Source organism: Xyrauchen texanus, chromosome 37 (assembly GCF_025860055.1).
Source record: "Xyrauchen texanus isolate HMW12.3.18 chromosome 37, RBS_HiC_50CHRs, whole genome shotgun sequence".
NCBI lineage: Eukaryota > Metazoa > Chordata > Actinopteri > Cypriniformes > Catostomidae > Xyrauchen > Xyrauchen texanus.
The window spans coordinates 16,702,692-16,717,208 of record NC_068312.1 but is presented as its reverse complement, the minus strand read 5'-3'; the positions used below and the strand labels follow the sequence as shown (position 1 = coordinate 16,717,208).

At 38.3% G+C, this 14,517-nt stretch overlaps 1 protein-coding gene across 2 annotated transcripts in view; it reads left to right on the top strand.

The window, feature by feature from the left end:
- Positions 1–14,517, top strand: part of LOC127630908 (adhesion G-protein coupled receptor D1-like) — a 63,597-nt gene that overhangs the window by 8,913 nt on the left and 40,167 nt on the right. For both annotated transcript variants that reach the window (XM_052108770.1, XM_052108769.1), the window contains 6 exons: positions 2,480–2,737; positions 7,914–7,981; positions 11,762–11,920; positions 12,524–12,583; positions 12,719–12,845; positions 13,687–13,794. In XM_052108770.1, coding sequence (XP_051964730.1) covers positions 2,480–2,737; positions 7,914–7,981; positions 11,762–11,920; positions 12,524–12,583; positions 12,719–12,845; positions 13,687–13,794 — 780 coding nt within the window. The remainder of the gene's footprint in view (positions 1–2,479; positions 2,738–7,913; positions 7,982–11,761; positions 11,921–12,523; positions 12,584–12,718; positions 12,846–13,686; positions 13,795–14,517) is intronic.

Below are 14,517 nucleotides of genomic sequence, written 5' to 3'. Positions count from 1 at the left end.
TCTAGGGTTTACAAAGAATGGTGTGAAAAGGGAAAAACATCCAGTATCGCGGCAGTCCTGTGGGAGAAAATGCCTTGTTGATGCTAGAGGTCAGAGGAGAATGGGCCGACTGATTCAAGCTGATAGAAGAGCAACTTTGCCTGAAATAACCACTCGTTACAACCGAGGTATGCAGCAAAGCATTTGTGAAGCCACAACACGCACAACCTTGAGGCGGACGGGCTACAACAGCAGAAGACCCCACCGGGTACCACTCATCTCCACCACAAATAGGAAAAAGAGGCTACAATTTGCAAGAGCTCACACAAATTGGACAGTTGAAGACTGGAAAAATGTTGCCTGGTCTGATGATTCTCGATTTCTGTTGAGACATTCAGATGGTAGAGTCAGAATTTGGCGTAAACAGAATGAGAACATGGATCCATCATGACTTGTTACCACTGTGCAGTCTGGTGGTGGTGGTGTAATGGTGTGGGGGATGTTTTCTTGGCACACTTTAGGCCCCTTAGTGCCAATTGGGCATCGTTTAAATGCCACGGCCTACCTGAGCATTGTTTCTGACCATGTCCATCCCTTTATGGCCACCATGTACCCATCCTCTGATGGCTACTTCCAGCAGGATAATGCACCATGTCACAAAGCTTGAATCATTTCAAATTGGTTTCTTGAACATGACAATGAGTTCACTGTACTAAAATAGCCCCCACAGTCACCAGATCTCAACCCAATAGAGCATCTTTGGGATGTGGTGGAACGGGAGTTTCGTGCCCTGGATGTGCATCCCACAAATCTCCATCAACTGCAAGATGCTATCCTATCAATATGGGCCAACATTTCTAAAGAATGCTTTCAGCACCTTGTTGAATCAATGCCACGTAGAATTAAGGCAGTTCTGAAGGCGAAAGGGGGTCAAACACAGTATTAGTATGGTGTTCCTAATAATCCTTTAGGTGAGTGTATGTGGATTGATTGCTATGAATTGTATTAATTTGGCTATATATTTAAATAACTTCTAAACTAGACTGAGTTGACAAAAGATGCTGAATTTTGGATGTTAAAATGCTCTCAAAACTCCTAAAACTCTAAACTCCATCCACTTTGTTTTTAAGATAGAATAATGTTAATAACTAATATCATATGTATAAATTGATTATGAGTTTTGTTCTTTTGATCTTCTAACTTCTATTCGTTGCTTCAAAAGCACACGGAAGAAAACATTTGGATGATAAAATATGAGCTGAAAATTCCAGCCTCTTTTTTCATGTACAACTTAAATAAAATCAAAATATCATAAGCTTGAATTTTTATGTCATATCTTAGGAAAATGGTTACAGGCATATACTGTAGCTCTGAATATTTTTTCACTACCTCGAAAAATGATTAATTAATGCTTTTTCTCACTTTCCGTATTGTAGGGTCTCCACCACTTTAATGAAAGTAGAGTTGCAATGCAGTGACACAATAAGAGAAGGAAAGTCATTTTATTAACAGTAAGCCATAGAGGTGTGAATCTTCACTGGCCTCATGATTCAATTACGATTCAAAGGGTAACGATTCGATTATAAAACGATTCTCGATGCATCTTGTCCTTCAATATCTTTCTTTTTTCAGTTTCTTCAAAATTTATTTTTTACTCTCTATTGTTTCCCTTTCAGTTTTTTATTTAATAGCTGTTTGAAAAATCAGTTGTCACATTACATAAACTGGCCTTTTACATTCAGTATGAGCTGTGAACAAAACATGGAACATCCACAAGATTAAATAAATGATTCTATAGTTTAAAAGAGTATCTCAGTTTTTCAGTTTCTTTCTTTAAAACCTTATAAAAAAATATTGGTTCTCCATCAAAACACACTGAATGCTATTACTTCAACTGATTATATTATTATTTGTATTTTTGTTTAAGCATTGTGTAAATCTCTAGTGTAAATCCTCTGCATCCCCATATGATAATTAATATCTGTTCTCATTCAAAAGGCCTCCTAAGGTTCCATATCTTACACATGTAAAATAAAATACAAATGTCTGTATGTACTCAAACACAAATATTGTTGCTTGATCTTTAAATATTCTTAAAGTAGGCATCCTTTGGTAGCTAAATGTCCTAAATACGCCAATGGAAACAATTAGCTAAACGTCCAAAGCGTAATAAAAAATAAAATAAAATAAAATAAATAAAGTGTTTACAGATCTCATGCAATTGATAATTTCTCTTAGCCCACCCACCCCAAAATTTCAAAAGTGTATTTATACCATCACTTATTGGCTGCATGATAATGTGATTAAATAATTCCTCATTCTGTCCCCTGCTTTTAGTTTTCTTTCATTTGATACTCGTGTTTTATGGAGTAAATCTGGAAATAATATTACTATTACCTCCAGTTCCAAAACAGTCAAAACATAAAAATCTATGTTATGCTTGTTTCAAATTTCATTTGATTGCTTTCCCTCTCTCCCTCTGTCTCTGTCTATTATCTAGGGCCCTACTGGACACATGTGCTCTTCACATGGACCCAAATGGATGGACTAAAGGTCTACATTAATGGGACTTTCAGCATTGGAGACCCCAGAGGAAATGTTTCCTTTAACTATGGCGACCCCTTTGCTGACCTGGTTATTGGTACAGCAAACAACCAGAGATATGGCCACTATGCCACAGGTGCTTTTGATGAGTTTGTGATTTGGGAGAGGGCTCTATCCCCTGGGGATGTCTGGCTATACTACAAAGCAGCCATCGGTATGTTATAACAGACTCTATTGCGATTCCAATCTGCTGTCAGCATTGTGCAATTTATCAATTTATTAACCATCTGTTTCTTCCCAGTTGTCAGACATTGTCAGGGTTTCCAAATTATCTGCACTTGGTCTTTGGTATCTCTGGCTTGTCCCAACTTGCCTCTTACCAAATGGTAGCTGACCATTGTTTTCAGCATATCTAGGGTATTATTGGTAAATTCTCATAGTACATCTGTCTTTATTTACTGTATTCTTTTGAAGTACAGTGGCCCCAAAAAGCATTGTAAAATCTATGAATTTCAGTGCATTAGATAACAAAATATTAGAGCATGTGGCATCTGTAAACAAATGATGATAGAACTTTTCTCAGAACTAACTTCACTTTCTTGAGACATTTCTGCAATGCTTTTCAACAACTGGTGTCAAGGTGATTTGTTGTGGATGTATGAAGTCAGTTCCCTTCAAGATCACACAGATGTCCTAGTAGAGTAACCACAGGTGTAGTTCATCACATTAACTATGGACATGTTCACTAGGTTTAACAAGAAAAGTGTTCAGTCACTTTTGTCTTAATTCTCAAAATTCTATTTCTCTTAAAACCTAACGAAATTATTTTTGTGAAATGTTTTGCTTGAAAAGTGCATGTTGTATCTTTCTTTAAAATAAATGCTACTTACTTTGACATATTGTTATCTAATACAGTAACATTCATACATTTTCAGTTTTGGCTTAAGTGTCCAAAAACATTGGGGCCATTATAGATATTTTGGAAAGTCACATTAAGTGACAACATTTTTAAGTGTTTTCAATAGAGGTTGACTGTAAGGATATTAAACATTTGTGATGCAGACAGTTTGCTGTTCTGCCAATATCTCTAGAGTTATTCCCCTCTGTGAAGGTTATTACAGAGAGGAAGAAGCATTTGTAGACAATTTCCTTCGGAGACACTACTCCACATTCCACCAATCCTTAATGAAATCACATTGAAATGCACTATTGAAACGCACTACTCCGCTGGATAGCCCACAGTAGATGAGAGAATACATGTCCTTGCCATGTTGCTCTTGATGGTTTTTGAGTCTATAGCAGGGGTTGGCAACCTATGATAAACCTAGAAGCATTTGCACATGGCGGAGTAATTACTGGCACGACAGCAATGGCGAGGGAGGCGTAGACTATTTTATTTAAAATCTGCACCTGCATTCCAATCTACATGTTGATGCAATCCTTGCTCATGATCATGCTGCATGTTTTAATGAGCGGAATGGGAGGCTAAACAAAAAGTACAAATGTGACGAGACTGCAGTATACCCAACTGACTCGTGTAGTACGTGCAAGCCATTCGTGCATCATGTGCCAGCAGGGCTGCACTTTGGGTTAATCACACGAGTAAACACGCCCGTTCTGCTTTGGTCAGGCTGCGCGGATGACACCCTACATTCCATGTTTCATTTGTTTCTTTTTACTTTCAGAACAACACGTCATGTAAAAAGGAAAATACCACTATTAATCCTTGAGATTTCAAACCCAGCATACAGGTACATCCTACTTAAATCATGGTCACAATCAAAATTACATTAAACTATTAAAAGAGAAAACATAAACCCACATCGTGGGGTTTCAAAATCTTAGTCTATTCAAAATATAAATTAAACCTGGATATAAAGTTTTAGGATTTTGCATGTGTGATTCACCGAAAAGGACTAATTAGTTGATTGGCTTGTGATGTGCGAATGGATTGTACGTGCAGCGTGAGTGTCGTCACACTTAAAAAGTGTTTAGCCTCTGTGACGGGGTTGACACACCCGGTCCTTTATCAGGCTAATTAAGCCTCTGAGAGGGATAAAGGCCGACTGCGGAAGGTGGTGCGACGAGAGAGAGATCGTTTACGTTCAGCTGACCGTCATGTGTGTGTTTGTGTTGTTTGTTTAAGTTTCTCATTAAACTATTATTTATATTGTCAAGCCGGTTCTCGCCTTTTCCTTACCCTTAAATCCCTTTACACTGGTGCCGAAGACCCGGGAAGGAGGAGGGATATGCCATAGTAGAGGTCTCGCCAAACCATCCACCCCAATGGAGAAGCCGTTGCTATATGCCAGGGGACGGAGGAGCCAGAGTAAAGTCATGTTCAACCGCGAGGGGAGAAGGGGCTCTTAACCGACCTCCTGGAGCAGTCAGGGCCGCTGCCAGGGGCGGAGGAGTTCCCTACCAGCCACTGAAATGTTGCGGGGTCTGAGACCGCCGACTACGAGTGGGGAGGGGCTCGCTGTCGACCGCCTGGAGTGGGAGAACTGCTGCCAGGGGTGGGGGAGCCCCTTCTTTTCCCTGTGAACGCGGCGGAGCGTTCTGTCCACCAGGGGCTGGAGGACTGTCTTCGATCTGCCCGGGGAGGCACGGCTGTCATCCTTTAGAGGGTGGAGGAGTGGCCGAGGACCAAGCTACGGTGTATCAGAGAACTGGCGAGTAAGTGTTTTTTTTTTTTTTTCATTTCTCTCTCCTCTCTCTCTCACTGCCGATCCGCGTTGGCCTTTTCCCTCTCATTAAAATTTTACATCGTTTTTTTGGGGGGTACTACACTGTTACAGGAAGTACCCCCCCGTTTTAATTATTTCTGTTTCCCTCCCCTTGTCCCCTCCCTCATCCAGGTAGATGGGATGACCTGATGGGAGGAATGTGATGGGCGGAAGGTGGGCCGGGTCGTAATTATACACACCCGGTCCCTTATCTGGGTAATTAAGCCTCCGCAAGGTATAAAGGCCGACTGCCTTCACTGGAAGGTGGTGCGACGAGAGATAGATTGTTTACGGTCAGCTGACCGTCATGTGTGTGTTTGTGTCATTTGTTTAAGTTTCTCATTAAATTCTCATTATATTGTCAAGCCGGTTCTCGCCGCCTCCTTTCCCTTAAATCACTTTACAGCCGCCCATTCAGCTGATGAAAATACGCTGCGTGATCATGTGGAAGGGTTAGGCTACATCAAGATGTAGATTGGAACGCAGGTGTGAAAAACTTCATATAAACAAAATAGCCTGCTCCTCTCTCGCTGTTGCTTGCGTGCTAGTGATTACACGATTACAATTACATAATCTAAGAAATATTTAAGGCACAGCACAGCCAGTGACCAGGAAAATAAAAAATGAAAAACGAACACTATGGCTTCATGCTTATGACAAAAATGTTATTGTCAATTTTGTAAATCAGTTTGTTGAGTTTGCAAATCAAGATTGTGCCTAAACTGTCACATGGGCCCTGTTAGCAGGATTTATGTGGCATTTTATCTTTTTGGAATGGTCCATGCTTGTTACCCACTGCATATTTAGTTGGTGGTTTTCACCATATTTCACTTCCATATTTGAACTTTGACAAGAATGGATAAATATCTCAGTTAAACAGGGGAGATAGTTATCAATTAGATCCAATTTTGCACTGTTTGGGAGTAGAGATGCAAGGACTCAAGCGCAGAGTAAGTAAAATGGGCTTTATTAACATAATAAAATAAACACAACAGAAACCACATTCCACAGGAACTTGATGGCAGGGCTGGAGATTGGGAGCCTAGATGTCCGGGCTCAAAACAGGAATCGCCAGTGGCAGAGACAGCCTGAACACTTATACAGGGAAAACATCCTCAACGAACTGGCACAGGACAGAAAATACAGGGAGGATAAATAAGGATGGAGATGAGGAGGGTAACAAGGGAAGTCAGGTGAAACAAATGAACTAATATCAAGAAAACGAGGGGGCGAGGTCTAGCTGAGAGACTGGAGAGCACCTGGCAAACAAATATGACATAAGCTATGTGCTCACACTAAACACTATGACAAGACAGTAGCGCACATGGCCAACCAAACCATCACTGACCTTGTGCTAAAATTAAACATTAAAGACAAGACAGAGGAGCGCATGGCAAAATAACCAATCCTAAAGCCTTGCACTTACAAACACGAGACATGGAGCATGAGTATCCGGATCCCGACTCAGAAATAAAGAGTCAGGATCCAGACATCATGCTCCAAACATAAAACACAGACTGCACAAGAGCACACGGCAAGGAATTAAACACCAAAACCATGCGCTCACACAAAAAACACAGAACATGAGTGTCAGGATACTGTCACCACAATAAACATAACTGACAAGGTGACAGGACAGTATTAGCCTCTGCTTGAGTAACTGTAATGATTAACAATTTACAACAGTGTTGTATTGGTTAACACTAGTTAACAACATTAGTTAACATTAACTAAGAATGAACAATTCTTTTAGAGCACTAATTCATCTGGGTTAATGGTAATTTCAATATAAACTAATACATTTTAAAATGTAAAGTTTTATTTGTTAACATTAATTAATGCATTATTAACTAACATGTACTAATGAACAATTGTATTTTTATAAAATTAATGAAGATCAATAAATGCTGTTAGTTCATGATGCATTATGCATCAGTGTTAAAGAATAAACGTTGTAAAGTGTAACCCTGTGATGTAATGTATCCTCTGCTGATTGTTAGCAACTTTTAGGAATAAAGACCTTTTGTTAATGATAAAAAAAACATGTTGTTGAAGAAGAGAAAATCTACTGTTGTTTTGCACACTTCCAACAGTAACAGGCTCTAATGAGGGGCATAGTACAGAGTCATTAGTGAGCTGCTTTGCCATGGGGCTTATAAACCAGCCTCACTGCATCTGGCATCTGTGTTCAGAGAAAGGTATTACATGTGCCTTTCAAACAGGTGTGAAGTATTTTTTCCAAGAGAGGAACAAGAATTTGTATCTACACGCATGCAGTGTGATTATTTCATGCATAGCAATGCCAGTTTATGTCTCAATGTCACTCTGCAGTCTCTTTCTTCTTACATGAAATAATTATTGAATCTCAAATCAGTATTTCATGTCCATTTATTTATTCACTTGGTAAGTAGCTAGGCATTGGGCTGATCACCCTGACAGTTTATTGTGCTATAATAACCAGCTTGGTTATTATACATACCTTGCTTAATTTGTTTAATTATTTTACTGTAATTATTATTTGGGGGAATATTTAGTCACAGAAACAGTTATCAATCCTAGTAATGATTCTGAGCTTATTTTAACAGATATTTTCCTTTCACAGAATTGTAATTTTACAGGTAAATGTAAAATTGTAATTATTCATTTGTTTGTGTGTCACCACAGGTGAGGATGTTTTGTCCACCTTTCCAACTGAAGCATCCGTCACTGTCTCTTCAGCAATATATATTCCGGTAAATTCTTCTCATGCTTTACAGTAATTTTTGCTGTAACAAAAACGTATGTTATTAAAGTCCTCATTGTGCAGTTATAATGAATAACAAGATTAAAAAGTATGCCTTAAAAACTATAGTCTTTAGGCCCCTAATGAGAAAGCCAAAGGCGACTGGCAAGGAACACAAAACTCCATAATATGTAGATAATGGAGATAAATAACTTTGGGAGAAACCAGGCTCACCGGGGGACCAGATCCCCTCTTGCAAAACAGCATGAATACAATGGCAATATTAGTTATCTATGTGTAATACAAGTCTTGTTGTATGTAAGTTAACAGAGCAGATTTTTCCTTTGCTGAGTAGTGTCTATGAATCCCATCCCAAATCGTTTGCAGAAGTGCACGTAGATGCAGTGTCCATTTATTTGGCTGAAACAGGTTAAGGCTGTAATTGGTATACATTTTTTGTCTATGTATTCTTTTATAAGAGAGTGTAGTCCATCCTATGACCAAGATGGACCACACTGTCTTCACTCGTACTGCACTTTCTGAATTTGTTTCTATGAGTGAACACTGGAGTCTCCCTAACAGAAAGATAACTGAAAAAATACAACCACATTTTGCATCACTCTAAATACTATTAGTTATCTAAGAGATTGCAAAGGGCTGTAATAGAATATTGCTGAAAACAGTGACAGTGATTGCTAATAAGCAATGACCAATGTACGTAAATGCAAACACATCACATATGAGGTTATTAGCTAACCTGTCTCTCACCAAAGTAAAAAAAGAAGTGCTTGTGGTAAATTGGAAAGTGCCTCATAATAACCTGTTTGTCTTTTGTGTCTGCTGGTCTTATTAATTGCATTCATTGAAACAACACAAATACAGGATGGGATTTCTCAGTCACCAGTAATCAAATCCTGCCAAGCCTGGCTGGGTTAATTGGAAATATGTGTGTTTATAATATAGATTTGTGAATTTTGCTATCTGTTATAAATATTACAGTAAAATACACATTCCCAAGGTAAAATGGTTAATACTCTTTTTTATTATTTTTCAGAGCTCAAGAGACTTAAAGGATTAGTTCTCCCAAAAAAATTAATTATCGTATTATTTTTCTCACTCGTATGCCATCTCAAACTCAAATTACTTTCTTTCTTCTGCGGAATACAAACAGAGATTTTTTGATTGACATATGAAGTGTTTTTGTCCATACAAAGTAAGTTTGTAAAGTGGCGTGTTCATGATAGAAGTCATCATTTTTGTTTGTATAGTGCTTTTCACAACTCACATCATTTCAAAGCAGCTTTACAGAAAATGAAACTAATATCTATGAGGCATCGTTGTGTATTTCGATTCAAATATGAGTGTAAATTGTGTATGAAAATAAATAAGTAAATAGTAATTGTATTTATAACCCCAGTGAGCAAGGTGTGTGTGTGTGTGTGTTTTGGGTGGTTTACGAGGACATTTTTGTTTGTTACAGACTGGAAATTACAAGGGTATTAAGCTATGGGTTTATGAGGACATTTCTAGTGTCCCCATAATTTAAATTGCTTAAAAAACATATTAAACTATGTTATATTGAAAACGTAAGAATGCAGAAAGTTTTTTGAAATGTAGTATAAAAAGCATTATGTCTATGGAGAGTCCAACATATGTGTGTAGAGCAAGAAATGGTTTAAAATTAATAAACTAGGTTAGTGTAAGGGCCAGTGTTTGAACAAATATATTGTATGAACACTAGTTGAGTCACTGAGAGCAGTGCACTTGGACTGTTGAATTAATTTGAATGGTTGTAAATTTGGTTGGGTATTCAAGACACTGACATACTCTAAAGCAGGGCTACACAACTTTGTAAAGGTCAGGGACCACAAAGCTGGATTCCTGTACACTCGAGGGCCACTCTCTTAATTTTTATAAAATCATAAGTTAACATTATTGATAGTAAGAATGTTGGAATGTTAGTTAAAGGGATAGTTCACTGTAAAATGAAAATGAAATATCCATCCCAGATGTGTATAACATTCTTTCTTCCGCTGAAGACGGATGATGATTATTTAGAAAAAATATCTCAGCTCTGTGGGTGAGAGACAGATCAATATTTAAATCTTTGGCTTTTTTTATTGTAAATCTCCACATGTGACTTACAGATGTGAAAGTGGAGATTTATAGTAAAAAAGGACTTCAATATTGATCTGTTTCTCACCCACACCTAATTTATAACATTTGAAGACATGGATCCACTGGAGTCATGTGGATTACTTTTTTTACTGTCTTCGTGTGCTTTTGGAGCATCAAACCATTTATTTTCATTCTATGGACCAAGCGAGCTGAGATATTCTTCTAAAAATCTTCATTTGTTTTCTGCAGAAAAAAGAAAGTCAGGCCACGTATGGGCTGGCCTGAGGGTGAGTAAATGATGACAGAACTTACATTTTTTTGTAATTATTTTAAACATAAGGGGTGTAACAGTTAGATTTTCTGATATAGATTAGTTCTGTTGTTACTGTGGTTGTCTACTAACAAACACCATCAGTGTTCAACATCACATACACCAGAGTTCTGTTCAAAAATAAGAGCGATATATCCAAAATTAGCACCAAAAGTCCTTCAGTAACAAGTCAAAGATTTATTAACCCCCCTTAGCATTTTGCACCAAAGTAGATCACTAAAAGGCATTTGCGTGAAGGCGTCTCAGCGTCGTGACTGCAGGAAAAAAAATTCTGCAAAAAGGAAAAAAAAAAAACAAATAATGTAAATACTGTTGCCATGACGAGTACATATCTCTGATGAGCTATTCAAGAGATTGGACAGATTTGCGGCGTGTTGAGTAACTCGCGTGAGAATGTGACCGCGCATGATTGGTTGACAGACCGCTGTGTATGAACGAACCGCCGCTCTCATAACATCAGCCATGCTCAGATATGAATATTTATTTTACATCCTCTTGCAGTTGAATTACCTCTCTAACGTGATTCATCAATGTAGAAAACTAGCGCAAATCCGCATGAGAATGGACACCTCACAATTCATACAGATTTGATAGGCTGCTGATAAATATATTTCTGCTAATGATATCATAACGTGGGCCTCAAAAGATCATGCGGCCCGCATAATGAGTAGCGCTGCTCCTAAAGGCTCTCAGAACCACCTCCATTTACAGGAGGTATTGCAAGGGGGCACGGAAGACTGACCCGTCCTCAAATCTCGTTCACTTTCACACATTCAACACAAGTAATGAAAATACACATAAGAACCGTTGTGAGCAATTTCCTCTGCCTTTTCTCCTGCTTTGTTTAAACTTTCGCCCGGCACCACAGCGCGACCTGCGCGCGCAGCTCTTGACAGCCCAAAGCGTTAATGTCAGGTGCGCTCATTCTTGTGCACGCGCCAGTTTCAGAGACTGCTGAGGCTTATTTCCACTCAAAGGCATGAATCCTTGAAATTATCAGTTTTCATTAAAAAATAACTATTCTAGAGTAAAATTGTCTCCAATGAGATATAAAACGATATAAAATGGAGGATTCTGTTTTCTGAGCGGCCCAGCGCTCCCTGGAGAGAAGTGCAACTTTTCATCCAGTTTTCATTGTATTTTTAAATAAAACATTTTTCAGTTACTAATGCCTTGTTATAAATGAGAAATGCTTGTGATTTAAATTATTTTATTAAATTACAGAAAGTTACACGTATGCCTTTATATATTATATTCAATCTGAGCCATTGCATGTGATGGTTTTATTTCATGGATTCAGTTTATGCCACATGGGTTAATGTGTATGTATGTATGTTACAGGGAACCACAGAGATACCCCAGCCAACAGTTTCCACAAACCCATCAGAGGAAGTTGAGAGACTTCAAAATCCCATGCGGTTAGAAACATTGGACTTCCTGCAGACCTTTACTCTACCTAACAAGACTATACCTCAAGAAACAGCCAACAATCTTACACAGGTAGCATACATCTATTTATGTTCTTTACAGAATTTATTTAAAAGAAATGTTTTATCCAAACCAAAAAGTAGCCTTTTCTCTTTTAAGTTAAGAACATACTAAGCATTTTCTTTGATGCTTAAGAAAATCTCTCTATTACATATTTCTTTGGCCAATTTGACATCATTTGTCAATTTTTTTTGACAAATTTGTAATTTGCCATTCTAACAACATAATATATAATATATATATACAGTATTTATATAATTTAGATAATTATTAGAAAATCACCTGTAATCGTGATATTATTTAATAATTAAAAATTAAACAAACACTTGTAGAAAAGATTGGAAGCATTAGCAACAGTAACTATAGAGGTTGGGGCTTAACAGAGGGTCAATTTACACAACAGAGCACACACCTTTTTTTAACTCTTCCTAGTCAAGTAACGGCTGAACGTAAAGTGATTAAAACAGTCATTCTCTACCATTCAACAGTGTTTAGCTTTATAAATTGACACATTATTACATGTTTACCTTTTTGGCATATTTCCTATTTCCTAACAAACAAATACAAGCCACCTATTGTTTTTAATTATCCCAAATCCGGCTATGTATGTTGCAGTCTTTACTGAGGAGTGTGGAAGAGGTCATCACCTCCTCCGACTGGAGAGATAATGATGAGGTATGTTAAATGGATGGATGGATGGATGGATGTATAGAGAGATGATCGCTGATGAGATATCACCTTCCTCTTATGTGTGCACCCTCTAAAAGCAGTTATTCTCTGTGCACTTTTCTTTTGTTGTTGGATGATAAGTGGAGTCCAGTGGTCAGTGGGCTAGTAGAGACTGTGGATAATGTGATGGTGCATATGGCCTCTAAACTTCAGTCCAGCCCGGACTCAGAGGCTCCTCTGTCCATAGGAGGCAAGAGCTCTGTGGCAGGTCAGTTCACACACACCTAAACATTCCTTCAAACTGCCCCATTTTCAGAATATCTATTCTTAGAAATGTATGCCCACACAGCTTTCTCTACATACATGGCTTAAAGAATGTGGAGTACTGTTTGTCCAAGTATGCTCGCAGAGGATGTGTATCTAATACACAGCATGCATGAATGCAGTTTGTGGCACAAAAGGTGTGCATCACATTGTACAATTAGTCCTAAGTAAATGAGTTTGAGGTCTGAACCAGGACAGTGGGAGGTGGTTTTTCAAAAAACAAAACAAAATTGCTTAAGAAAGGAAGGTTGCTGTGTTTCAGTTGTCGTGCGTTGATAGAAACTAATGTGCAAGTCTGTCGTACTTTCTGAATATGCATAACAGGAAATTACTGTTTATTAGTAAGGCATGGATCATAGCATCTTTCTTTGTAGGTCTGATTTGAGAGATTTGAAATTCTAAGTCTGAATAATGGCCTCTGAGATTGCACACTTTTCAACCTCACTCTCTTTTAAACCTCACTCTCTCTCTCTGTCCCTCTTCTCTTCTTTCTATGATCCTCCCTTGTGTTCTGATAAGACTCTGTGTTTGAAGGCCAGAGGTCACATGAGAAAACATTTCAGTAGCCTGAGCTATTATTGACCTTCACTGTTACAGTCAGTGATTAAAGCATAAATAAACACAAGATCACAGATAAAGAGAGAATGAGGATTTCTCCAGAAACAAGAGATTTCATGAAAAGAGAGTATCCTGTAACACCACTTTCACAGCGCCCTCTAGGAAATTACGAAAGATAAACCTAACTCAATATGAATGGCGACCTGATGTTTTTTGGACTTTTCTAGATTACTCTCTGATTAAGATTCCTCAGAACTACAATCTGTACAGCTACCGGTTCCCCACACAAGGGAAGAGTTACATCTCAGTACCAGGAGAGGCCCTAACAATGAAGTGTGAGTATGCACAGACACACACACACGCACGCACGCACACACACACACACACACACACACACACACACACATCAAAACTGAGGAAGTTTTAGAATGAGAGGTGTAGGAACAATCTAAACAGTGGAGGACACACAATATAAACCTTAACTTGACTCATTAATATAAATTAAGGCAGGTACCTTGCTCTTGATATAGAGCATTGGAAGACGACCTGTAAAACTTGTCGGAGAGATATATAACAAGAAATTAGACACAAAGATGCACATTTGACGAAACGTGATTATATTTTGAAGACCAGACGAAAGAAAAGCCGCCGATGCTTGTCTGATATGTGGGCAGTGAGCTCCACTGTTCACGAGTGCAATGAAAGCGCTTCTCCAACACACACATTTGTAGAGTTCTGGGACTCGTTTCCCAATAACTATTGATCTTAGCTGATCTTACTCATTTTTTTGAACGTTTGTTATTTTTTTTGTGCAACCAGGGTGTGATATAGCACCCGCAAAATGCAACGAGACTCAATCCAGTTCACGAGCTCCTCTCCAAATGCATTTTATGCATGAGTAATTTTGATCATCTACCTGCAAAAGGTGTCTCGGAGTGACACATGACAAGAAATGCTGACGTGTTTGAAGAAACACACTCGTGAAACAAGCGCATGTAAAGAGTTATTGCTTGTTTTTCTCCATTTCATTCAACTGAAAACTGTTTGCAAGAATAATG